Raw genomic sequence first — 16,318 nt, forward strand, 5'->3', positions numbered from 1 at the left:
TCTGGTGTGGCAGGCATGACATGAACAGGCTCTGGTGTGGCAGGCATGACGTGAACAGGCTCTGGTGTGGCAGGCATGACGTGAAAAGGCTCTGGTGTGGCAGGGATGACGTGAAAAGGCTCTGGTGTGGCAGGCATGACGTGAAAAGGCTCTGGTGTGGCAGGGATGACGTGAACAGGCTCTGGTGTGGCAGGCATGACGTGAAAAGGCTCTGGTGTGGCAGGGATGACGTGAACAGGCTCTGGTGTGGCAGGCATGACGTGAAAAGGCTCTGGTGTGGCAGGCATGACGTGAAAAGGCTCTGGTGTGGCAGGGATGACGTGAACAGGCTCTGGTGTGGCAGGCATGACGTGAAAAGGCTCTGGTGTGGCAGGCATGACGTGAATAGGCTCTGGTGTGACAGGCATGACGTGAACAGGCTCTGGTGTGGCAGGGATGACGTGAACAGGCTCTGGTGTGGCAGGCATGACGTGAAAAGGCTCTGGTGTGGCAGGGATGACGTGAACAGGCTCTGGTGTGGCAGGCATGACGTGAAAAGGCTCTGGTGTGGCAGGGATGACGTGAACAGGCTCTGGTGTGGCAGGCATGACGTGAAAAGGCTCTGGTGTGGCAGGCATGACGTGAAAAGGCTCTGGTGTGGCAGGGATGACGTGAACAGGCTCTGGTGTGACAGGCATGACGTGAACAGGCTCTGGTGTGGCAGGCATGACGTGAATAGGCTCTGGTGTGGCAGGGATGACGTGAACAGGCTCTGGTGTGACAGGCATGACGTGAAAAGGCTCTGGTGTGGCAGGCATGACGTGAACAGGCTCTGGTGTGGCAGGCATGACGTGAACAGGCTCTGGTGTGACAGGCATGACGTGAAAAGGCTCTGGTGTGACAGGGATGACGTGAACAGGCTCTGGTGTGACAGGGATGACGTGAACAGGCTCTGGTGTGGCAGGCATGATGTGAACAGGCTCTGGTGTGACAGGGATGACGTGAACAGGCTCTGGTGTGACAGGGATGACGTGAACAGGCTCTGGTGTGGCAGGCATGACGTGAACAGGCTCTGGTGTGGCAGGCATGATGTGAACAGGCTCTGGTGTGGCAGGCATGATGTGAAAAGGCTCTGGTGTGGCAGGGATGACGTGAACAGGCTCTGGTGTGGCAGGCATGACGTGAACAGGCTCTGGTGTGGCAGGGATGACGTGAACAGGCTCTGGTGTGGCAGGCATGATGTGAACAGGCTCTGGTGTGGCAGGCATGACGTGAAAAGGCTCTGGTGTGGCAGGCATGACGTGAAAAGGCTCTGGTGTGGCAGGGATGACGTGAAAAGGCTCTGGTGTGGCAGGCATGATGTGAACAGGCTCTGGTGTGGCAGGCATGACGTGAAAAGGCTCTGGTGTGGCAGGCATGACGTGAAAAGGCTCTGGTGTGGCAGGCATGACGTGAACAGGCTCTGGTGTGGCAGGCATGACGTGAACAGGCTCTGGTGTGGCAGGCATGATGTGAACAGGCTCTGGTGTGGCAGGCATGACGTGAAAAGGCTCTGGTGTGGCAGGCATGACGTGAAAAGGCTCTGGTGTGGCAGGCATGACGTGAACAGGCTCTGGTGTGGCAGGCATGACGTGAACAGGCTCTGGTGTGGCAGGCATGACGTGAACAGGCTCTGGTGTGGCAGGGATGATGTGAACAGGCTCTGGTGTGACAGGCATGACGTGAACAGGCTCTGGTGTGGCAGGGATGACGTGAACAGGCTCTGGTGTGGAAGGCATGACGTGAACAGGCTCTGGTGTGGCAGGCATGACGTGAACAGGCTCTGGTGTGGCAGGGATGACGTGAACAGGCTCTGGTGTGGCAGGCATGACGTGAAAAGGCTCTGGTGTGGTGGTCGTGGCATGAATAAATCCTAACAGGACTGTAGGGACGTGGAAACACTCTGGTGTGGAGGGTCCTGTGGGATTGCAGGGCTCCTCATCCGCAAAACCCACAGTAAATGATGAGCCACTCAACAACAGAGCATAGTCAATGAATTAGGCAATAGAGACCGAACCGGTTCGTTTAGCCCATCCGAAAGATGTCTTTTAATGCCATGTCATTAAAATCAACAAGGTGTCAAAGTCCACAGAACTCCTCGACAGAGTCCTCGATGGCCTGATTTTCTTGACGAAGGTGAAGGAGGGCAACTGCTGGGTCCATGGTAGGTCTAGTATTCTGTAACATTAGTGATGTTACATATGACACTAAAGCTTCAAAGCGCATATCGAGTACGCAGCACAATTTCTCATGAAGCTCCGTGCCGGAGCGCGTATTTTTTTCAGAGAAACACGTGATCAACAAAAAAATAAAGCCTCACTTTCTTTCCAGTCACGTGAATACTTCACTTTACGTGTCGGAATGTTTGAGCTCAGACCACTACTCTACAGGTTTTTGGAAGTTTAAAGGAGCATTGCGGAAGTTCTGAAATTTCTTACCATTACTGACACCAGTGGCCGTTAGAGAAACTGCAGCCAGTCTCATGCTCGTTCTCGGTGCGCACGCTCGTTGGCCGCACTAGATAAGGCTTTTTTTTTTTTTACTTATGAGGAGTTTCCGTGGGTATCTGGATTGTGCTGGAGGCTGGTCGCTTCTTTCCGTCCGCAGAGTCCATTTGAAACACTACTGCTAGAGATTGCCGCTGCTTACTAATGGCTGCCGTACGGATGTAAGCCCAAGTAGACGAGAACGTGCATGACGTCAAATTTTGTGAATTTTCACGCCAATTCGGACCCGACGACTCCACACACAATTAAGCCTACAGGCTGAAAGACCGTGGTGGACAGTCAAGGTGTCATTCTTTCTATTACATTATGGTTGGCTCATAAATGTACAAATGAAGACTCTATCTTAAAGATTTTTTTAAAGTAAAAACCTACACATAGCCCCTTTAAGTCCATTTACTATCTTTTTAAAAAATATAAATAAGCCTATAGTCGCTGTTTTCGACACTCTTGATGCTTTGAATCTTTTCTGAAACAATCAGGGGAAAGCCTCAGTGCTTCATGAGGCTTCATTTGCCCATCCCTAGGTAACATAGTCCACTGCAGGCAAGTTGATAGAACCCAAGTGCAGCTTTATTTCCCAAACATAAAACAAACAAAGACTTTGCTTTTTCATGGCTTTTTCAAGGTTACACGGCAATACTGAACAAGAGACTAATGAAACATGAGGACTACAGTTTATATGCACACACATGTACACACACAAGATTAATGAGCAAACAATTAATTAATATTCTATTTTGTTAATTTTAAATGTTTGCTCATAATAAATTAACTGAAGATAATTTATACAACATAAAATGTTAAAAACATATATTAGTAGATTAGTAATAAATGCTGTAAAAGTATTGGTAATTTGTTCATGATACCATGCATTGTTAACAAAAGTACATAATTGTAGACTGTTACCTAAGTAACTTAAAGAGATAAATACAGCTACAGCAAAATACACCAAGAGGCAGAGAAATGTGTTCATGCTGAAATGCATGCTGGGAACCCAAACACCATGGACATCACACTATTACAGTTAATATGTAAATACAAACACGAGATGACTGTAATACAGACATAATCACTGTAATTCTAAAGCACAATGTTGCTACATCAATTTCCTGTTCATTGTGAAGTCACAGTACACTATTTATGTGTATTTAACTGCAATATATATTATAGAAGTACTATTGTAAAAAATGATTGTACAAGTACAAGAACTAGTTTCTAATAATTACCCCAATTCATGCAAATGTTTTAGTGTAGTGTTACTGTAAACATAACCTTGCAATAAAGGTGTAAATACAACAAAAAAAAAAGACCCGAGAGTGCACATTTCTAATAACTGGCTGAAGGAGTCATGCTGTATAATCAGTTAGCTGTCACGATGATGGCAGCTAGTGTTTGTGGCAAACTGGACCTCATTATGACAAGTATCAACTGAGGTGATATATCTAGAGCTAAACGAGGACTCTGGTTGACACACTGACACTTCAATAATGGCAATGAAAGCAGTTTCTTTAGTTGATCGGATGAAGGAAGAGCATGGGATGCTCAAAAGTGCTCATAAGCTAAGTGGAAGGTTGACTGGGTTCTTTCCAGTGCTTAGAAAAAAAGCCTTGCTAGTGCCAACAGGCAATGAAAAACTAGAAGTTCTGACATCCCTTTTAATGAAGAGCTTTGACAATCTTGTCCTAACCCACCTTAGAACCTATCAGCTAAACGCATTCTGTCCAAGAGCCATTTTGCCATGCACTTCATTCAGTGAGTAATCGAGCAGGCGTTCTGGATCAGCATGTTTAGGTGCTTAGAATCTGCTGAAATAGCATTGCTCCCTCAGCACAATGCAGAAAAGCATGCTGGATACTAGAGACTGGTAATGCTACATGTTTAAAACCTGAGCAGCATTATAAAGTACAGCCCAGTATATACAGTTCATACTGACAGCCAAACCTTTGATTTAAAATCACCCGATTCACAGCGTATTAGTTGTACAGAATAAGTTTTTAGGAAATATGTATGTAAATTATTTGTTACTTCGGATGTTATCTCTAATGTTTTTTTTTCAGGCAGGATTGGCAATATACACTCACCGGCCACTTTATTAGGTACACCTGTCCAACTGCTCGTTAACACTTAATTTCTAAGCAGCCAATCACATGGCGGCAACTCAGTGCATTTAGGCATGTAGACATGGTCAAGACAATCTCCTGCAGTTCAAACCGAGCATCAGTATGGGGAAGAAAGTTGATTTGAGTGACTTTGAACGTGGCATGATTGTTGGTGCCAGAAGGGCTTGTCTGAGTATTTCAGAAACTGCTAATCTACTGGGATTTTCACGCACAACCATCTCTAGGGTTTACAGAGAATGGTCCGAAAAAGAAAAAACATCCAGTGAGCGGCAGTTCTGTGGGCGGAAATGCCTTGTTGATGCCAGAGGTCAGAGGAGAATGGCCAGACTGGTTCGAGCTGATAGAAGGGCAACAGTGACTGAAATAACCACTCGTTACAACCGAGGTATGCAGCAAAGCATTTGTGAAGCCACAACACGCACAACCTTGAGGCGGATGGGCTACAACAGCAGAAGACTCCACCGGGTACAACTCATCTCCACTACAAATAGGAAAAAGAGGCTACAATTTGCAAGAGCTCACCAAAATTGAACAGTTGAAGACTGGAAAAATGTTGCCTGGTCTGATGAGTCTCGATTTCTGTTGAGACATTCAGATGTTAGAGTCAGAATTTGGCGTAAACAGAATGAGAACATGGAACCATCATGCCTTGTTACCACTGTGCAGGCTGGTGGTGGTGGTGTAATGGTGTGGGGGATGTTTTCCTGGCACACTTTAGGCCCCTTAGTGCCAATTGGGCATCGTTTAAATGCCACGGCCTACTTGAGCATTGTTTCTGACCATGTCCATCCCTTTATGGCCACCATGTACCCATCCTCTGATGGCTACTTCCACCATGTCACAAAGCTCTAATCATTTCAAATTGGTTTCTTGAACATGACAATGAGTTCACTGTACTAAAATGGCCTCCACAGTCACCAGATCTCAACCCAATAGAGCATCTTTGGGATGTGGTGGAACGGGAGATTCGCATCATGGATGTGCAGTCGACAAATCTGCGGCAACTGTGTGATGCCATCATGTCAATATGGACCAAACTCCCTGAGGAATGCTTCCAGCACCTTGTTGAATCTATGCCACGAAGAATTGAGGCAGTTCTGAAGGCAAAAGGGGGTCCAACCCGTTACTAGCATGGGGTACCTAATAAAGTGGCCGGTGAGTGTATAGAAATCACCATGATGGGTGTGTCTACTGCATAACACAAAATATATTTTATGTAAATAATTATGTATTAAATATTAAACATGAACATGGATGCTGCATACTGGTGGTGGTTGAGGTTGAGACCCTCTGATATAGGAAATGCGCTATATAAATACCTCATTCATTCTGTCACGGTGTGGGTTTTGTGTCTTGTCCCTTGTCCCTGTTTATCATGTGATTCCCTGTTTGTCATGTGATCTTGCCATGTGTCTTGTTAATTGTCTGATCATTGTTCCCATGTGTTTCTGATTAGCCACGCCCCCTTGTTATCTTGTTTAGCTTGTCTGCTTGTGTATTTATACCTCTGTGTTTCAGTTGGTGTTTGTCGGTCGTTGTTTGCTGTTTGCTGTTTGCTGTCGTTGCTTATAGTTGAGTTCTATGTTTCCTTGTTCCTAGTTCTAAGTACATTGTCTGAGTTTACCCTGGATATCCTGTTGTGGATTATTAAAGTGCTTGCGATTGGATTCACTCTCTGCTTCATTCCTGCCTGATCATAACAGAACGACCGACCAACCAGATGAATCCAGCAGCACAGATTATGTGTCTCCGTCAGGGAGACCGGTCCATAGGGGAGTACATCATCGACTTCATTGAACTGGCACATTTATCAGCTTTTGATGAGTTGTGCCTGATAATATTCTTCCGGGGAGGGCTATCCGAGCCCCTCTACTCCCTTATGCCACTCCATCCCCCTTGCTGTAGTCTGGAAGAATATATTGTCCAGGCTCTTTTGCTGACCGGTTCTCTTTCTGGGGGTTTGGCGGAGGAGGAGCCGCACGGGCCCACAGTGTCTGTCCAGCCTGATCTCCACGTCCAGCCAGAGACCGTCCAGCCAGAGACCGTCCAGCCAGAGACCGTCCAGCCAGAGACCGTCCAGCCAGAGACCGTCCAGCCAGAGACCGTCCAGCCAGAGACCGTCCAGCCAGAGACCGTCCAGCCAGAGACCGTCCAGCCAGAGACCGTCCAGCCAGAGACCGTCCAGCCAGAGCTTCACGTCACTTCTGCCGATCCAGAGACTGAGCTTCACGTCACTTCTGCCGATCCAGAGACTGAGCTTCACGTCACTTCTGCCGATCCAGAGACTGAGCTTCAAGTCACTTCTGCCGATCCAGGGACTGAGCTTCACGTCACTTCTGCCGATCCAGAGACTGAGCTTCACGTCACGTCTGCACAGCCAGAGACTGAGCTTCACGTCACGTCTGCACAGCCAGGGACTGAGCTTCACGTCACGTCTGCACAGCCAGGGACTGAGCTTCACGTCACGTCTGCACAGCCAGAGACTGTCCACGTCACGTCTGCACAGCCAGAGACTGTCCACGTCACGTCTGCACAGCCAGAGACTGTCCACGTCACGTCTGCACAGCCAGAGACTGTCCACGTCACGTCTGCACAGCCAGAGACTGTCCACGTCACGTCTGCACAGCCAGAGACTGTCCACGTCACGTCTGCACAGCCAGAGACTGTCCACGTCACGTCTGCACAGCCAGAGACTGTCCACGTCACGTCTGCACAGCCAGAGACTGTCCACGTCACGCCTGCCGAGCAAGAGGCTGCTGTTCACGTCACGCCTGCCGAGCAAGAGGCTGCTGTTCACGTCACGCCTGCCGAGCAAGAGAATGCTGTTCACGTCACGCCTGCCGAGCAAGAGGCTGCTGTTCACGTCACGCCTGCCGAGCAAGAGGCTGCTGTTCACGTCAATTCCGCCGAGCCAGTGTCTACGGACAAGATGGCCGCCTCCGAGCCGGTGTCTGTTCCTGAGCCGGTGTCTGCTCCCAAGTGGTCGTCTTCGCCCTGGTCTTCTCCGCCGTGGCCGCCCGAGGGGTCTTCTCCGCCGTGGCCGCCCGAGGGGTCTTCACCGCCGTGGCCGCCCAAAGAGTCTTCACCACTGTGGCCGCCCGAAGGGTCCTCACCGCCCTGGCCGCCCGAAGGGTTCGCCTGCTCCGCCCTGGTCACAGTCTCCAGGCCCTCTTCCGCTCCACGGACCTGGCCCTCCATCCCGCCCCCGGATCCGCCTCCACTCACCACCCTCCTGAACTTGTGGGTTTTTTTTTTTGTTTTGTTTTGTTTTGATGGGCGTCGGGAGCCGCCCATAGAGGGGGGGCTATGTCACGGTGTGGGTTTTGTGTCTTGTCCCTTGTCCCTGTTTATCATGTGATTCCCTGTTTGTCATGTGATCTTGCCATGTGTCTTGTTAATTGTCTGATCATTGTTCCCATGTGTTTCTGATTAGCCACGCCCCCTTGTTATCTTGTTTAGCTTGTCTGCTTGTGTATTTATACCTCTGTGTTTCAGTTGGTGTTTGTCGGTCGTTGTTTGCTGTTTGCTGTTTGCTGTCGTTGCTTATAGTTGAGTTCTATGTTTCCTTGTTCCTAGTTCTAAGTACATTGTCTGAGTTTACCCTGGATATCCTGTTGTGGATTATTAAAGTGCTTGCGATTGGATTCACTCTCTGCTTCATTCCTGCCTGATCATAACACATTCATTCATTCATTCATATATCTGGGATTATTACCATAAACTGATTTGAATACAATAAACATTATAAGGCAAGGCAATTATAATAGAAGCCTCTATTACTATTGCATTTGCAACAGTATAAAAGTTTCTAAATAAAGCTTAACTTAAAATCCATACGCAGCCAGCGTTATTTCTCTTAAAAGTATGTTTTGTTTCCTGATGTCTTTTTTATTGACCAACATTCACTTCTTACTAGCGTGACAGTTTGCATGGGAAGTGTTATTTGTATTGTTAAATTAAATTATTAATTTAATCAATGTTTAAGTTGCTATCTTAAATGATTTCAAATACATGCTGATGTTGTTAACGGAATCACGCTTTTTTTACACTTTATATTCTCATTTGTTATTGTATTAATTAACATCAACTAAAAGTGAGCAGTATATTTAAATTAATCTTGGTAAAAATACAAATATTTGTTGTTTATTAATGTTAGTTCACCATGAATTAAGTAATGTTAACAACATTTGATGATTCTAAAAATGTATTAGTAAATGTTAAAATGAACATTAATTAAAAGATTAAGAAATATTTTAAATGAAGTATTGTTTATTATTAGTTCATGTTAACAAATTTAGTTAACTATAACAAATTAATTGTAAAGTATTACCAAACTTTTATACCATTTTCAAGAAAAGTTTGAATGAAATGACTGTCATGTGGTGTAGTCAAGTAACATATTTTCCCTATACCTTGAATACATATGCATCTCAATCATTATTTTCTCAAAAAGTTTTTACATATATTTTTCACCACTTTTGAATAAGAAACAATATCAAGTCTATAAAACTTGTCAAAACTCCGCAAATCACAAGCATATCTGTGAGAACACTCGTTTAAACAGAACACACACCACTGCCTTTAATTGTAATGCAACTGACTGGTCTACAAATTAAGCCTTTAAATAAAAGAGCGCCTTGCAAACATGATAATCACCTTTTCGTCTGAAGGGACTGTTTGGTAGGCAGGCCCCGAGGCATGGCGAAAAGACGCAGTGTCTAGTTCCCTGTCTCAGGGAACAGAGGTTACAGTCGTAACCTAGACGTTCCCTTTTGAAAGGGAACTCGCACTGCGTCTATTGACGCTAAGGGGAATGATATGCTACGCCACCATGCTAAGGGGAGTGCATACCCATTGGCAGTGACAACTGTCAAAACCAGCAAATTCAAATGAAATGCCAGAACCACTCAACCTCAGGTCACACTGAGCTGTCGGTGGCAGCATTCCTACAGTCATAGCCCAAGCTATACGTTCCACAGGAAAACCTCCATAAACATTGTTTAATGAAAGGCCTACCTGGGCCTGCTCAAGGGCCTAGGACCACAGCTTCAAATTTAGAAGGGGTCCCTTCTAGGGAATGTGGCTAGGGAACCCGAAGGAGCCCCAGCCAATCACTATTGAGGGGAACATACTCATCCGAAATGCCACCAGGAAGGCCTGAGCTGGTGTCGCTTACATTGGACATTTCAGTCTGGCCAAATTCCTGTCTGTCCGAAGACAGAGCCTCTGGACACTTGCCTTTAGATAAAGCATCCAACACAAGGGACTGCGAAGCTGACAGTGAACCACTCGGCCCAGATCTCAGAGACGGGGTATCCCGGAGAACATGACTCAGCATAGTGCTTACAACCCTTGCTAGCGAGGGGAGTTTCTCTGCTTGATCCACGGATCTACCCAGCGTTTGTGTTTCAAAACACAGAGGAGGCATGAAAAGGCCGATCTAACTGGGAGGCCTCACGAAAGGCCTACAACCGTCTGACCAGACTCAGGAGGCTAAGTACTGATAGTGACCCTCAGTGAGGGGAGCACATGGCCTGCCTGGTAGGCAAATCAGGCTGTAGGCTAGATAAAAGAGGTTCTGGGAGGGAACCATTAGCAGAAATAATGACCAATAGTCATGCTAGGGCGCAAGCTCGCCTTCAGAAGCTGCCTACTAAGGCCAGATGAACTGATAGCAAGCGGCCACTAGCTGCCAGAACCCAGCGACGCTGGGAGACCACTTACAAGGAGGCCAGGTGAGGCCTACTACCTGATAACCAGAGGGCTGGCTACCTAGTACCCATATTTGGGAACTCGCCTTTAGGGAGGCCTAGTGAGGCCTACTACCTGGCAGCCAGTAAAGCTAGCTGTGCAGTTGCCCATCCTTGGGACTTCGCCTTCAGAGAGGCCTGATGAGGCCTACTACCTGCCTTCAGGGAGGCCTCGAGAGGCCTACTACCTGATAGCTTGCTAAAAACTGGTTATTGCTATGAACTCTGATTCCGGGTGTCAGTCCCAGGGCGGCCTGCTAAGGCCTACCAGTCCTGGGGCTCAGTCTCGGAGCGGCCTGTTAAAGGTGGTCGTCTGAAAGTTTTCTTTAGGTAAGAAACTGATTGCCATGGCCGTAAGGTTGGGGACCGAGCTACATGGTGGCCTGATAACGCCAACTGCCTGACAGTGATCAATCCTTTTCGGCTGATCATAATCGGGGATAGCCTCCAGAGAGGCCCACTGAAGCCAATTGTCTGATTGGCCAGCAAATTAACCGTCGAGCATCCCATGATGGGGCTCAGGGTCAGGGAGGCCTTGCTAAGGTCAACACCTGACCATCAACACCATTTTTGTCAGCCAAATTCATACTGCCGAGGACTCGACATCAGTGAGGCCTGGTTGGGCCTACTAGCTGATAGCTAGTCTATTCTGATACACACTTATACCGTTGGGAACCATACTACACCAACACAAATATTGAGGCCACCCACAGGAGGCCTAATAAGGCTAACTACCTGGTCGCAGCTAAAATGTATGTCCCACAACGTAAGGACTCCCTTCCGGGGAGGCCTGTTTAAGGCCTACTACCCATCAGTGAGTCTACTCCCCGAACTACTAAGGCCAATCATCTGAGGTAAGCTGGCCTACCCCGCCCTCTTTGGGGCTGCCCAGTCAAGGAGGCCTGCTGAGGCCTACTACCTACCAACACAGCCTTCGTTGGCAGATAAGCTGTTTACACAGCGCCTACAGCATCCTGGTACTTAATCATATTGCCCATGGCAGTGTACTCAGCAAAAAACGCAGCACCCTTTAAGCAAGGGGAGTACAACATACATCACTCTGCCTCAACGGAGGCCCCAGAGTCAGGGGCCTACCATCTGTATGCATGGGCGTTAGCTAATGGTAATGCTCTGACTTCACGGGAGCGTACTTCGAAAACCAAAAAGAAGTGAAGGTTAGAACTTTCCGCTCGACCCGAGCCAAAATGGTGCGAGGTAGGATAATACAGAACTGAAGTGAAGTACTCAGACCTACCCTGTATCACAGGGGAATACTAAATATGTAAAAACCTACATTCACAAAGTGAACGGCCAGAGGCAGAAATACTTTAGCAGAACGCCTCCACTATCCCTATCATAGCCTAGGCCAGCTACAGAGGCGGCCTTGGTTATGGCCAGCCTGTAAGCATAGATCTACCTGAGGGCTCGGAGGAGCCACAGCCTTACGAGAATTTAAATTTTTTTTTTATACGAGGGGCTGCAGAATCGCTCAGCCTACTGAAATCCCAAACAGAGCTCGGGAAGAAATGGAAGGCTCACCTGAGCTGGTGGTTTATGACCGGGGAGAATGCACTCTTATCGCAAGCAATTTCTCCCCCAATGCGCAGCCATGGCAGCTCCAGCCTGCCCGCGGTGCGTTCCATAACAACAACCATGCTCAGCATACACTGGGCAGAGTGGCTGAGAAGATTCAGGATTATCACCACCCTCATCAGCCATCTCCTGTTCGTCCGGAAATGCACTCGCTGCCGTTCTCTTTTTTATAGAAAACTTTCATCATCCACCTGCAGCTCACCCTTGTCAGCCGCCGAAACGTCTGAGAGGATTACACCCCTCTTAAGATGATTGGCGAGCTCCATCTGGGACCCCCATAACGCACGTCGCCGCTCTGTTTTTTTTTTTTTTAACAGCGGAACCTGAGCAGCGAGGTCTAGACTCCGAACCCTCTTCTCTTGAGAAGACGGCCCGACGAGAGTGGAGCGTTCTCAAAGAAATGGTGAACAATTTGCACAGGCAGTTCCCTTGAGACCTGCCTGTGCGCGCTCTTCCTTCCCAGACAGAAAACGCACAGTTCGTGTGTGTCACCCGGTGTCAAATATCTTGAGCACGGGTCTGCAGACTTTTAAAAGCCTTCTCAGTGCATTTCATAAATTCCCTGATTTTCAAGCGCTTACGGACAGAACAGTCCCTGAAGATGAAAAGATGATTATCATGTTTGCAAGGCACCCTTATATACTTCCAGGTCGCACGTTAATGATTCATGGGCTGTCGCCGGTCAATAGGATTGCCGTGATTTGATTATGAAAAAGTATTCTCGTCGCTTGATAAACATAAGGTTGAGCCACTGTAGTCACTTGGACTATTTTAACGATGTCTTTAGTAACTTTCTGGGCCGGCAGATGCAATTACCAAGCAGGCTATGGAGGAGTGATCCAGCTCTCTGATTTAATAAAAAATATCTTAATTTGTGTTTCGAAAATGAACAAAAGTCTTATGGGGTTGGAACAACATGAGGGTGAGTAATTACTGATAGAATTTTCATTTTTGGGTGAACTATCCCTACAAAAATTGCACACTTCTCCTTTAATTATATCATGGTGCCATGAGGTACAATTTAAAACATTTAAATTGATGAATACCTATATGGACAAGCAATCTAGATATAAACTATAATAGTTGGATTTAGTTTCTATTTTTATGCACATTTTGCTTCTACGTAATCTTTATTCTTTAAAAATTTGTACCAGCTATAAATTCTAATTACTTATCCTATGTTACTTGTCTCATCACCACTGTTTTTCATCATTTTTCTTTCAACAAAAGAACATCATAACAGAACAATGCAGTGATTTCTTTCTGTGTAGCTGTCCAGAGAAATGCAATAATATTGACTCAAGTGTCTCTCCAGTGAAAGCTTGGTGGATGTGTGGATGCTCAGTGAAGCACTAATATTTAATCCCAGTTTATTGTGGTGTTCCAGCCAGAAATGGCTGACTGGCTTGTTAAGGTTGTCACTGACTTTCCCTCCTCATTATTTCACAAAACCCTTTTGTGGACAAACAAGATTTTGGAATGGTAACAAAGTTCAGATAATTGTTAAAATAAAGCATCATACCTGAGTCAGAGCTGGCAGACGCCACTGGCATTTTCGTTTTCGTTTGTGTCTGTCCTTGTATCAAATTTGTCCAACTAAAGAGGGAGAGAGAGAGTTTCTGAAAAAAAACTTCATCACATGGTCTGTCCAAGTATTTACCCCAAATCCCCCCTCTTTGCACAGAGCTAAAGAGTAACGTTAGTAACGTAATCTATTAGATTAAACATTTTAGGTAATGTATTCTGATTACTTTTAGATTACTTTTGACCCAACACATTTATCTCATAGATTTTAACAAGATTATTCTGTACCTTGTTGATGTAAAATACAAAGAGAAAAAAATGTATTCCATTCTTTATTATCAGCAACATGAGGCCTTAAATTACAGCGTTTCCCAAACTGTGGTTTGTAAGTAACTGCAATGAGTTTGTGAGATGATGAAAACGGAATGAATTTAGTCATAAAAATGTGAATTCAAAGAAAAAATAGATACTTTAAAAATAAAAACAATACTTGGACTCTAAAATCTGATTTCTTTTTTTTTTACCTGCATACCAGTGTGACCATTAAACAACATTAGAGAACACATGAGCATGCAAATGTGTTGTCAAATTATTTAAATATTAACTTAAAATCTTCAAGTAAATATTTTAGGTAAAATTTTAAATAATGTTAATAATATGTAATCATGCCATCCATAAAAAAAGTGACTAATCTGATTATAAGCATTTTAAAATGTAATATAATCCAATTACAAGTACTTCATTTTTGGAATCTGATTACACAATTCAGATTACTTATAATCAGTTACTACCCAGCTCTAAATACATTACTGTTTTCATTTTTAAATCGCTTTTTTTAATCATCCAATTTTCAGGTATTAAAGCAAACAAACACTTTTCCAAGACTTTCTACATTTGACATAAACAGAAATCATTGCAACATTTAGTCTCTTTTTCTTTCCTGAGAAGGAATCACGTTACACTATCCTGGTGGGAAAATAAAAATGTGTGAAGCCATGGGCAAATTTGACAACTCTTTCACACAGTTTTAGCTCTGAGCTGCACACCTGGATACACACACAGCTAAACGGCACTTTATTACGGGGAGTTTAAAGGTGCTATCTTACGGTGTGACACATCTACTACACACGCACCATGTTAAATATAGCTCTCACTGAAGCTGTAAACTCTGACTGTGCACCTCAGCAAGACTTTGCATAACCCAGCTGAATGTGCATGTGAGAGAGAGATTGTGTCAGTGTGTGTGTATTACGCTCCAGTGCTCTTAAACATTCTCCTTAGCTTATTGTCAAACTCTTAGCACAGAAACACAGCAGTGATTGAGCATGGAAAACTACTAACATTGTAATACAGGGTTTCTAAAGACTTTGAGCAGAGTGTAATATTAATAACATATCAAAACATAAATCAAGAAGTTTCCCTTCGGTTCACAAGACAAAGAAGATGATCTTCAACAGCAAAATCAGTGTAACTCCCCACCTACAGTAAACAAAATGCAAAAATACTAAACATCTTATTTATTCAAAACCACTCATAATCCAATTTAAGAATCCATTTAATCCTGCTTCAGTAACAGGAATAAATGCCTTCAGAGTTTAAAGTATTTTCCGTAATTCCTCATTTATATAGCGCTTTTAACAATGTAGATTGTTTCAAAGCAGCTTTATGCTTTACAGCTTTATAATGAATATATATAGCTGTCAGGATACAGGCACGGAAACAGAGGTAAGTGGATCCAAACACAGTTTTATTTAAAGTGACACATGGTGAGTTTTCAAAGTTCAGGTGCAGATTCGGTGAGAAGCACAACGTGCGGGGCAGATTCCAGGTGAGCAGATCCTCTTCAGTTTTTCCAATGTCAAACTAACACAGTTCAGTGATACTTGTCTTTTCTCTTTCAGATACATCCACCAGCAAGCGTGACTCAGGAGGAACACAAGGAACCAGGAAACTTGGATTCAGAAGCAGATACTGGGAACATCAGAACATGGACACAGAGGTTAGTATATTTCAGGTGAGTATACGTTACTTGACTGGTACAGGATGAGTAAGAGACTTGAGACAATGCTAAGCGTCTGTTCCTGTTGGAGGTTTGACACTGAACTGGGGCTATGGTGAGTGTTTTATAGTGCTTGTTGAGGAGGCTGTTGATGGTGAACAGGTGTGTGGGATTAGTAATCCGGAGACAGTGATTGTTGTATGGTGAGTTTAACAGCTAGGAGTTCTCGGTTGCCGATGTCATAGTTGCTCTCAGCGGTGGATAACTTGCGTGAAAAGAACGCACAGGGCATGGGTTTGGAAGAGTGTTCTGAGTACTGTGACAGGATTGCTCCTACCCCAGTAGTAGAAGCATCAACCTCGACAAGGAATACCTTTTCAGGATCTGGATGACGAAGCAGGGGCGCAGTGATGAATGCATTCTTGAGACAGGAAGGCGTGTTCGGCGTCAGAGTTCCAAGGCAGGCTCTTTGGTTTTCCCTTCAGGAGTGAAGTTAGTGGGGCTGTTAACATGCTGTAATTCTTTATGAACCTTCGGTAAAAGTTTGAGAACCCCAGGAATCTTTGCAGCTCTTTTACCGACTGTGGAGTGGGCCAGGAGGTGATGGCTTTGGTCTTGCGATCATCCATCTCGACTCCTCGTTCGCTGAGGCGGTAACCCAGGAACTCGACAGCGAATGCTGTCTTCCACTCATCTCCTTCTCGTATTCTGATTAGGTTATAGGCGCTTCTCAGGTCAAGTTTGGTGAACATTCTGGCTTCTCGTAGTTGTTCGAGGGTGGATGGGACAAGTGGGAGTGGATAACTG

General features: G+C 45.4%; 1 protein-coding gene across 1 annotated transcript in view; it reads right to left on the bottom strand.

Moving 5' to 3' along the window:
- Positions 1–13,583, bottom strand: part of mpp2b (MAGUK p55 scaffold protein 2b) — a 46,391-nt gene extending 32,808 nt beyond the window's left edge. Inside the window, exon 1 of the mRNA XM_056245838.1 lies at positions 13,511–13,583. Coding sequence (XP_056101813.1) covers positions 13,511–13,541 — 31 coding nt within the window. The 5' untranslated portion in view covers positions 13,542–13,583. The remainder of the gene's footprint in view (positions 1–13,510) is intronic.
- Between the last annotated feature and the right edge of the window lie 2,735 nt (positions 13,584–16,318).

This window comes from Rhinichthys klamathensis, unplaced genomic scaffold (genome assembly GCF_029890125.1).
Source record: "Rhinichthys klamathensis goyatoka isolate OS25496 unplaced genomic scaffold, OSU_Roscu_1.1 h1tg000035l_1, whole genome shotgun sequence".
In the NCBI taxonomy this organism is placed as follows: Eukaryota; Metazoa; Chordata; class Actinopteri; order Cypriniformes; family Leuciscidae; genus Rhinichthys; species Rhinichthys klamathensis.